Here is a 10,970-nt window from a genome sequence, read left to right as displayed (position 1 = left end):
ATTTCATTTGGCTTCTGTTTTCAAAAGTTATCCGTTCATGCAGCTTGATTGATACCGAAGAGATTCGGGTTAAGAGCTCTTCTCAGGGCAACAGCAGCAGTGTCCTGCACTGCATTGCAGGAAACCTTCCTACAGCATGTGTGTCACTGCGCTGCTCCATGAGACTACACACCAAGGTTAATCGGTGATTTTTGAAGTGGTCCGAGTGTAGCAACAACAAGCTAGAGTCAATGGAATTGAGAGGACGTGTTAGAGTGCTACTCATGTATCTTCTTTACCGAATGCCAACATGCTTAGTCCTCTAGGAGTGACAGTATATCAATCTGCTATATAAAGCAATACATGTTTTAGTCCAAGTGTTCCATCTTAAATGAGATTAGGTCAGGGTAATGACTTGTAAGTTTGAATGGGCAAAACTTTCAAACCAAAATTTTCGATAGACAGAAAGTTCAGAACCGGATAAACGAGTAGGAACTACCAATGACGCCACGCTGTATTCGCAAAGCAAACTTCCTGCTAAATTAGTCCCAAAGTGAAACTGGAAGAAAAAAGGAAGTTCATGGGACGAATAACTTAAGTCTCTAGATAATTTATCGCGCTTTCATTTCATGTGGGTCAGAGAGCCCAATATTTTGTGAACAAGTTACCGGTAAGTGAACGTTATTTGTATGAAAATATTGTCGCTTTCTACCGGACGTTACAGTTAATGAACGACTGGTTAAAATACCAACACGGAACAAGTTTATGAAATGTAATGCTATGCTACAAGTTTCAACTGTTATGTTGTTTTGACATTACTGGGACACCCGACTTGTAACGGCTTTGAATTATCAATCCATTATTGATTTCTTAAAGCAGTGTTATAGTGGTCAGTACACTCCGAGCAGTGGCATTTTAAAGTTAAGTCTAGCGGAACTACATAATCGGTGAATGTATCGTTGTCTTAATGGTGGTTGCTGGTAGCTTTTATTGTCTTTCAATTTCCCAACTCGTGATTTAATTGTTTTTTGCGCGGCGTGTTTACACCTATTTGTTCAGTACATTTTAAACTAAATGTAGAATCAATGCCGAGAGTGGACTGTATACTGAGTAAATAACAGAGTAACTTGTACTTGAATTATAAAGCGCCAGTGGCGTAGCACTGTATTGCTTTCCTCAATTACGTAGCTTAAATCCTCACACTGAATTACTGAAATGAATGTTCTCCAGAGTTCCAAAGTGGTCTTTTACTGACAGTAAATGTAGGGCTCGTGACCCCCGACGTGGCGGTTGTTTGTATGGCTTAAAGAGGCAACAGCACACAGTATGAAACACTGTAAACATTACAGTGTTGTGCTAAATGGTGGCGCTGCATTTCTATTCATGGGTGTCTCCATTAATAGGGTACTCACAAAAAAAGTGTACATGAGGCCTTGCCAGTTACCTGTGCTAGCTTGGTAATAGATCTCATTTGCAACAGGAAGCAGTATGAATACAAAATATTGCAACAGTGCTGACTTTAAGAGTACAGTGCCTCCTCTTATACTGAGCAGTAGTAGCCTGTTTTTCTTACTGTCCAGCCCTCATCTGTAGAGTCCTCACCACTAGACATGCACACTACACTACACGCACAAACACTCAGAGAGAGAGAGAGAGAGAGAGAGAGAGAGAGAGAGCCAAAAGTGGCTCAAGGAGGGGGGTGCACAGGCCCGGTGTACAGCCTCCCAGCATATCTCAGTTTAGGGCACCTGGTTAGGCTTCAGGAGTCACAGTTAAAAGGGTAGGAGCCAGCTTTTGTTAAATTAAACCACATCTGCTCTGATACATCAATAACTCAGTTCATCTGAATGGTTTGTTCACCATCTTTACTTGTGTCCACCTGTATTAACAAATTAGCTCAAGACATGTGAATCAGTGGATCTGATTGGTCAGATGCCGCATAGGTCTGACCTGTCAGAGTGTTTGGGACTGCCTCTCTTCTCCTCCCCTCCCCCTGCAGCCATAGCACTGGGGCATGGACGTGGACCTGCTGCTCAGGATCGACGGTGACCTGGACTCACAGGAAGTGGAGGAACTCAAGTTCCTGTGCAGGGACCACGTGCCGCAGAAGCAGCTGGAGACGGTGGAGGCCGCGCAGGACCTCTTCCTGCGGCTGCAGGAGCACGGGCTGCTGGGAGAGGACTGCCTCTTCCTGGCGGAGCTGCTGCTCACCATCCGCCGCCTGGACCTGCTCCGGCTCCTGGAGGTCTCGCAGAGGGAGGTGGAGGACTCTCTGCGCGAACAGGCAGGCTCGTACTGCGGAGTCTCGCCCTACAGGTCAGCCTGCTGCTGTCACGCACCCATTTTCACAGGAGTAAACTGTGGATGAGACGCCGATCACCTGTAAGATCATTAATGCGGTTTACCTGTTTCACGGTCGTTTTAGTACTGCGATGTATTTTATACGATGTGATTGCTTGGTCCCTTAATACAGGGCTAGCCAGGGTAAACAAAGGATTAAAAATATAGCTGAATGGAGGGTGAAAGTTCTGATCGGGGTGTTAGGGTGTAATTTTGAGTGTAAATTAGGGTGTAAAGCTGAAGAGAGGTGTAGGGGGTAAATTTAGCTTCTCAGTACAATTTACCCTTAAAAATCTATTCAGCTAAAATTACCCCCTACACCTCTCTTCAGCTAAATTTACTCCGTACATCGTTCTTCAGCTAAATGTACACCCTACACCTCTCTTCAGCTAACTCAGACATGTTTTCTGTCACAGGAAGATGCTGTATGAGCTCTCAGAAAATGTGACGGAGGAGACTCTCAAATCCTTTAAGTTCCTGTTGCGGCTGCCTCGAAACAGACTTGAATCCTGCACAGTGAGTACCTAACGAATGCAGGGCCAAACACTGACAACACCCAACACAGGCTGCAGCTAATACAGCTGGGTATTAATGCAGGCAGTAACACAGGCTGCAGCTAATACAGCTGGGTCTTAGTGCAGGCAGTAACACAGGCTGCAGCTAATACAGCTGGGTCTTAATGCAGGCAGTAACACAGGCTGCAGCTAATACAGCTGGGTCTTAATGCAGGCAGTAACACAGGCTGCAGCTAATACAGCTGGGTCTTAATGCAGGCAGTAACACAGGCTGCAGCTAATACAGCTGGGTCTTAGTGCAGGCAGTAACACAGGCTGTGGTTAATACAGCTGGGTCTTAGTGCAGGCAGTAACACAGGCTGCAGCTAATACAGCTGGGTCTTAGTGCAGGCAGTAACACAGGCTGCAGCTAATACAGCTGGGTCTTAGTGCAGGCAGTAACACAGGCTGCAGCTAATACAGCTGGGTCTTAGTGCAGGCAGTAACACAGGCGGCAGCTAATACAGCTGGGTCTTAGTGCAGGCAGTAACACAGGCTGCTGTTAATACAGCTGGGTCTTAGTGCAGGCAGTAACACAGGCTGCAGCTAATACAGCTGGGTCTTAGTGCAGGCAGTAACACAGGCTGCAGCTAATACAGCTGGGTCTTAGTGCAGGCAGTAACACAGGCTGCAGCTAATACAGCTGGGTCTTAGTGCAGGCAGTAACACAGGCTGCGGCTAATACAGCTGGGTCTTAGTGCAGGCAGTAACACAGGCTGCAGCTAATACAGCTGGGTCTTAGTGCAGGCAGTAACACAGGCTGCAGCTAATACAGCTGGGTCTTAGCGCAGGCAGTAACACAGGCTGCGGCTAATACAGCTGGGTCTTAGTGCAGGCAGTAACACAGGCTGCAGCTAATACAGCTGGGTCTCAGTGCAGGCAGTAACACAGGCTGCGGCTAATACAGCTGGGTCTTAGTGCAGGCAGTAACACAGGCTGCAGCTAATACAGCTGGGTCTTAGTGCAGGCAGTAACACAGGCTGCAGCTAATACAGCTGGGTCTTAATGCAGGCAGTAACACAGGCTGCAGCTAATACAGCTGGGTCTTAGTGCAGGCAGTAACACAGGCTGCAGCTAATACAGCTAGGTCTTAATGCAGGCAGTAACACAGGCTGCGGTTAATACAGCTGGGTCTTAGTGCAGGCAGTAACACAGGCTGCAGCTAATACAGCTGGGTATTAGTGCAGGCAGTAACACAGGCTGCAGCTAATACAGCTGGGTATTAGTGCAGGCAGTAACACAGGCTGCAGCTAATACAGCTGGGTCTTAGTGCAGGCAGTAACACAGGCTGCAGCTAATACAGCTGGGTCTTAGCGCAGGCAGTAACACAGGCTGCGGCTAATACAGCTGGGTCTTAGTGCAGGCAGTAACACAGGCTGCAGCTAATACAGCTGGGTCTTAATGCAGGCAGTAACACAGGCTGCGGCTAATACAGCTGGGTCTTAATGCAGGCAGGAACACAGGCTGCAGCTAATACAGCTGGGTCTTAGTGCAGGCAGTAACACAGGCTGCAGCTAATACAGCTGGGTCTTAGTTCAGGCAGGAACACAGGCTGCGGCTAATACAGCTGGGTCTTAGTTCAGGCAGGAACACAGGCTGCGGCTAATACAGCTGGGTCTTAGTGCAGGCAGTAACACAGGCTGCAGCTAATACAGCTGGGTCTTAATGCAGGCAGTAACACAGGCTGCAGCTAATACAGCTGGGTCTTAGTGCAGGCAGTAACACAGGCTGCAGCTAATACAGCTGGGTCTTAATTGCAGGCAGTAACACAGGCTGCAGCTAATACAGCTGGGTCTTAGTGCAGGCAGTAACACAGGCTGCGGTTAATACAGCTGGGTCTTAGTGCAGGCAGTAACACAGGCTGCAGCTAATACAGCTGGGTCTTAGTGCAGGCAGTAACACAGGCTGCGGCTAATACAGCTGGGTCTTAATGCAGGCAGTAACACAGGCTGCAGCTAATACAGCTGGGTCTTAGTGCAGGCAGTAACACAGGCTGCAGCTAATACAGCTGGGTCTTAGTGCAGGCAGTAACACAGGCTGCAGCTAATACAGCTGGGTCTTAATGCAGGCAGTAACACAGGCTGCAGCTAATACAGCTGGGTCTTAGTGCAGGCAGTAACACAGGCTGCAGCTAATACAGCTGGGTCTTAGTGCAGGCAGTAACACAGGCTGCAGCTAATACAGCTGGGTCTTAGTGCAGGCAGTAACACAGGCTGCAGCTAATACAGCTGGGTCTTAATGCAGGCAGGAACACAGGCTGCAGCTAATACAGCTGGGTCTTAGTGCAGGCAGTAACACAGGCTGCAGCTAATACAGCTGGGTCTTAGTGCAGGCAGTAACACAGGCTGCAGCTAATACAGCTGGGTCTTAATGCAGGCAGGAACACAGGCTGCAGCTAATACAGCTGGGTCTTAATGCAGACAGGAACACAGGCTGCGGTTAATACAGCTGGGTCTTAGTGCAGGCAGTAACACAGGCTGCAGCTAATACAGCTGGGTATTAATGCAGGCAGTAACACAGGCTGCAGCTAATACAGCTGGGTCTTAGTGCAGGCAGTAACACAGGCTGCAGCTAATACAGCTGGGTCTTAGTGCAGGCAGTAACACAGGCTGCAGCTAATACAGCTGGGTCTTAATGCAGGCAGTAACACAGGCTGCAGCTAATACAGCTGGGTCTTAGTGCAGGCAGTAACACAGGCTGCAGCTAATACAGCTGGGTCTTAGTGCAGGCAGTAACACAGGCTGCAGCTAATACAGCTGGGTCTTAGTGCAGGCAGTAACACAGGCTGCAGCTAATACAGCTGGGTCTTAGTGCAGGCAGTAACACAGGCTGCAGCTAATACAGCTGGGTCTTAGTGCAGGCAGTAACACAGGCTGCGGCTAATACAGCTGGGTCTTAGTGCAGGCAGTAACACAGGCTGCAGCTAATACAGCTGGGTCTTAGTGCAGGCAGTAACACAGGCTGCAGCTAATACAGCTGGGTCTTAGTGCAGGCAGTAACACAGGCTGCGGTTAATACAGCTGGGTCTTAGTGCAGGCAGTAACACAGGCTGTAGCTAATACAGCTGGGTCTTAGTGCAGGCAGTAACACAGGCTGCAGCTAATACAGCTGGGTCTTAGTGCAGGCAGTAACACAGGCTGCAGCTAATACAGCTGGGTCTTAGTGCCGGCAGTAACACAGGCTGCAGCTAATACAGCTGGGTCTTAGTGCAGGCAGTAACACAGGCTGCGGCTAATACAGCTGGGTCTTAATGCAGGCAGTAACACAGGCTGCGGCTAATACAGCTGGGTCTTAATGCAGGCAGGAACACAGGCTGCAGCTAATACAGCTGGGTCTTAGTGCAGGCAGTAACACAGGCTGCAGCTAATACAGCTGGGTATTAATGCAGGCAGTAACACAGGCTGCAGCTAATACAGTTGGGTCTTAGTGCAGGCAGTAACACAGGCTGCAGCTAATACAGCTGGGTCTTAGTTCAGGCAGGAACACAGGCTGCGGTTAATACAGCTGGGTCTTAGTGCAGGCAGTAACACAGGCTGCAGCTAATACAGCTGGGTCTTAATGCAGGCAGTAACACAGGCTGCAGCTAATACAGCTGGGTCTTAGTGCAGGCAGTAACACAGGCTGCGGTTAATACAGCTGGGTCTTAGTGCAGGCAGTAACACAGGCTGCAGCTAATACAGCTGGGTCTTACTGCAGGCAGTAACACAGGCTGCAGCTAATACAGCTGGGTCTTAGTGCAGGCAGTAACACAGGCTGCAGCTAATACAGCTGGGTCTTAGTGCAGGCAGTAACACAGGCTGCAGCTAATACAGCTGGGTCTTAGTGCAGGCAGTAACACAGGCTGCAGCTAATACAGCTGGGTCTTAATGCAGGCAGTAACACAGGCTGCAGCTAATACAGCTGGGTCTTAGTGCAGGCAGTAACACAGGCTGCGGTTAATACAGCTGGGTCTTAGTGCAGGCAGTAACACAGGCTGCAGCTAATACAGCTGGGTCTTAGTGCAGGCAGTAACACAGGCTGCGGCTAATACAGCTGGGTCTTAGTGCAGGCAGTAACACAGGCTGCAGCTAATACAGCTGGGTCTTAGTGCAGGCAGTAACACAGGCTGCGGTTAATACAGCTGGGTATTAGTGCAGGCAGTAACACAGGCTGCAGCTAATACAGCTGGGTCTTAATGCAGGCAGGAACACAGGCTGCAGCTAATACAGCTGGGTCTTAATGCAGGCAGGAACACAGGCTGCAGCTAATACAGCTGGGTCTTAATGCAGACAGGAACACAGGCTGCGGTTAATACAGCTGGGTCTTAGTGCAGGCAGTAACACAGGCTGCAGCTAATACAGCTGGGTATTAATGCAGGCAGTAACACAGGCTGCAGCTAATACAGCTGGGTCTTAGTGCAGGCAGTAACACAGGCTGCAGCTAATACAGCTGGGTCTTAGTGCAGGCAGTAACACAGGCTGCAGCTAATACAGCTGGGTCTTAATGCAGGCAGTAACACAGGCTGCAGCTAATACAGCTGGGTCTTAGTGCAGGCAGTAACACAGGCTGCAGCTAATACAGCTGGGTCTTAATGCAGGCAGTAACACAGGCTGCAGCTAATACAGCTGGGTCTTAGTGCAGGCAGTAACACAGGCTGCAGCTAATACAGCTGGGTCTTAGTGCAGGCAGTAACACAGGCTGCAGCTAATACAGCTGGGTCTTAGTGCAGGCAGTAACACAGGCTGCAGCTAATACAGCTGGGTCTTAGTGCAGGCAGTAACACAGGCTGCAGCTAATACAGCTGGGTCTTAGTGCAGGCAGTAACACAGGCTGCAGCTAATACAGCTGGGTCTTAGTGCAGGCAGTAACACAGGCTGCAGCTAATACAGCTGGGTCTTAGTGCAGGCAGTAACACAGGCTGCGGTTAATACAGCTGGGTCTTAGTGCAGGCAGTAACACAGGCTGTAGCTAATACAGCTGGGTCTTAGTGCAGGCAGTAACACAGGCTGCAGCTAATACAGCTGGGTCTTAGTGCAGGCAGTAACACAGGCTGCGGTTAATACAGCTGGGTCTTAATGTTCGCAGAGCTTCTTGGATGTCCTGGTGGAGATGGAGAAGCAGGACATGCTCAGGGAGGACAGCGTGGATGAGCTGCAGCGGGTCTTTCAGGAATGTAACAGGGAGCTGGCTTCCAAAGTCCGGGAGTACGCAGCACAGCGGGCCGGTGAGAGAACACACCTCCGCTCTCCACTCATACCTGTCACACATGCCTGTCACTCATGCCTGTCACTCATGCCTGTCACTCATGCCTGTCACTCATACCTGTCACACATGCCTGTCTCTCATATCTGTCACTCATGCCTGTCACTCATGCCTGTCACTCATACCTGTCCTGTTTCCAGCAGGGGGCCCCACTGTGCAGTCTGGCCCAGGCCGGGAATACCCAGTACGTGGAAACTCGGAGTCACAGGTTTGTTCTGTGAGCCCCGGGACTTCCTCTCACTGGTACACTTGGGACCCTTGTCTTGCGGCTAGGTGTAGCTTCCCAGTTGCAGCCAAGTTTTAGCATCCTGTGGGAGGGGGGTGTTGGGGGAATACCAGGAGGGTCAGAGAACAATGGTCCTTGTTCCAGCTTATGATTCCACTGCCCTTAAAAAGAAGAGCTCCAGGACCTGTAGATTCAAAGCATCCTAACAGATCACCCCCATATTTCCCTTTCAATATAAAAGCGTCCTTTTTCCAACGGCAAATCCACCGCAAGAATAGCAGGCCAACAAGCTCATTTTCTGTTCCAATGCAAACTTTGAGGCCAATCAATTTGACACCTGTCTTCAAGAAAAAAAAAAAAAAACTGAATTTTTAACATGCTATATAGCTCATTCGTTACCTGTATTCTTTATTTTATACAGCTTTTGTTGCTCATTTTTATGAAGAGTGGCAGTCATTTTGGAGGACACTGCATATTATTTGCATTTAGGGATTCATTCATGTTTGTTTCGAACCTGCAGCCCAGAGTACAACAGCAGCCCCACGGACCCCCTGTCCCAGCTTCCAGCCCAAGTCGTGAGTTCTTGCAACTGACCCCCACCCCCACCCCCACCCCCACCTCCACCTCCCCCTCACCACCTTATGCACTGCCCCAATCCCCACACCTCATGGTTTCAGGAGCAACATGATTGTTTCAATTACTTCACATGCACAATCTGGAATATTCTGTAACCTGCCAGACAGATTCACTCTCTCCCTGTGTTCTTCCTGCCCTCCAGGTGTGTTCACTCTCTCTCTCTCTTTTTCTCTCCCTCTTTCTCTCTTTCTCTCTCACTCCAGTGTCTCTTGCCAGTGTCTCTTCTGGAGAGAATCCGAGCCTGTGTCTGGATGCTGCGTCGAGGCAATCGCCTGATGAGGTATATCGCAGCTAATGAACGCACAAGCTAAGGCTAATGCCAAAAGACTTACTCCTTTAGCTAGCACCAGCAATGCTAATATATCGTACTGGTGTAGTTAGTATTTTTCACTTGTGAAAATTGCAAAAAAAGATTTACTCATTTAGGAAGCACCAACAATGCTAACATCTAATATGCATAACTTCATGTAGAATGCAGATTTTACTTGTATGTACGATGCGCACCATCAGCGTTGCATCTGCGGCACTCCAGACGCAGCACAGGTATAAAATAAGGAGCATTAAGTAGCAATTTCTGCATGTCAAGCCACTGAGGTCATTACTCTACCTGTAGGACCTGGAAGATTATTACAAGACGAGCAGTCAGCCACTCGGCTACTGCCTTATCATCAACAACTACAGCTTTAAGGAGGCCAGAGTGAGGGGGCAGTTCCTGGGGGACCGTAAAGGCACGGACCGGGACGCGGGTGAGGACCGTCCGAGGGGCCTGCGGGGAGATCCGTCCTACTGGGGCACTGTAATGGGCATCACGGTATGGGTGCCCATTGCAGTGCCCCAGCTGTAATGGGCAGCTGCCAAGTGCAAGTCATGCCAGCGCCCACAGTGGTCTACAGCATTGCGCATAACCTGGGGGGGGGGGGGGTTGGGTTCATCATTCAGCACGACGTCCATGGTTCATTGGGTACCACCGACCCCCTATAGTTAATCAGGTTGCCCTAATGAAAAAAATGTGGAGATTTTACCTTTCTGTCCCTCCTCTCTCTCTCTTTCTCTCTCTCCCTCCCTGTCCCTCCCTGCCTCCTCTCTCTCCCTCCCTCCCTGCCTCCTCTCTCTCTCTCTCCTCCACCCCTCCGTCCTCCCTCTCCCTTTCTCTCCCCCTCCGTAGACCTCTTGCAGAAGGTGTTCTCCAGGCTGCACTTCGAGGTGGAGGAGCGGAGGGACCTGACGGGGGAGGAGATGCAGAAGGTGGTGCGGGAGTTTGGGGATCGGGACCACAGCGAGCTGGGCGTGTTCGTCTGCTGCGTGCTCTCGCACGGGGAGAAGGGCTCCGTGCACGCCACGGACGGCGCGTCGGTGCCCATCCGCGCCCTCACCCTCCCCTTCACCAGCACCCACTGCCCCACGCTGGCCCTCAAGCCCAAGCTCTTCTTCATCCAGGCCTGCCAGGGGCAGGAACTGCAGCGCGGGGCGCTGATCCAGGCCGACGGGGTGGGGGAGGAGGAGGAGGAGGAGGAGGAGGAGGAAGAGGCCTACAGAGCGGACGCCAGCAGCTTCGTGCCGGACACGGTCCCCGACGACTCGGACTTCCTGCTGGGCATGGCCACGGTGGAGGACTACCGGTCCTTCCGCAGCGTCACGCAGGGATCCATCTTCATCCAGGAGCTCTGCCGCCAACTGGTCAGGGGCTGTGAGCAGTGAGTAGGGAGAGCCATCCGTCAAATATATATATATCTATATTACATTACATTACATTTATTTGGCAGACGCTTTTATCCAAAGCGACGTACAAAAAGTGCATTTCATGGTCATAGACAACTGCTAAACACAGGTTCAGTAAGGTACAATACTTATTTTGTACAGCTATTTCTAGCCAAGAACACAGTTTAGTTCACACAGTGAACACTATTCAGACCTAATGAAATATATGAAATATACCGCCTATACAGGGATATCTGTATGAAAGAAATATAATGCTTTGAGAAGTGGTATTTTGC

General features: G+C 50.1%; 1 protein-coding gene across 2 annotated transcripts in view; it reads left to right on the top strand.

Moving 5' to 3' along the window:
• Window positions 1-266: 266 nt before the first annotated feature.
• The window catches only part of LOC118214013 (caspase-8-like), an 11,567-nt gene continuing 863 nt past the window's right edge, over window positions 267-10,970 (top strand). The window contains exons 1-9 of one of the 2 annotated variants that reach the window (XM_035393370.1): window positions 267-649; window positions 1,979-2,295; window positions 2,736-2,835; window positions 7,938-8,076; window positions 8,258-8,322; window positions 8,861-8,915; window positions 9,180-9,256; window positions 9,590-9,722; window positions 10,142-10,670. In XM_035393370.1, coding sequence (XP_035249261.1) covers window positions 1,994-2,295; window positions 2,736-2,835; window positions 7,938-8,076; window positions 8,258-8,322; window positions 8,861-8,915; window positions 9,180-9,256; window positions 9,590-9,722; window positions 10,142-10,670 — 1,400 coding nt within the window. In that variant the 5' untranslated portion in view covers window positions 267-649; window positions 1,979-1,993. Of the gene's footprint in view, window positions 650-1,978; window positions 2,296-2,735; window positions 2,836-7,937; window positions 8,077-8,254; window positions 8,323-8,860; window positions 8,916-9,179; window positions 9,257-9,589; window positions 9,723-10,141; window positions 10,671-10,970 lie in introns of both variants that reach the window. The other variant, XM_035393369.1, reaches the window with a different exon arrangement.

This window comes from Anguilla anguilla, chromosome 15 (genome assembly GCF_013347855.1).
Source record: "Anguilla anguilla isolate fAngAng1 chromosome 15, fAngAng1.pri, whole genome shotgun sequence".
NCBI classification, from domain to species: Eukaryota; Metazoa; Chordata; class Actinopteri; order Anguilliformes; family Anguillidae; genus Anguilla; species Anguilla anguilla.
Note: the sequence above shows the minus strand (reverse complement) of the source record. Positions and strands in the feature narration are given on the sequence as shown.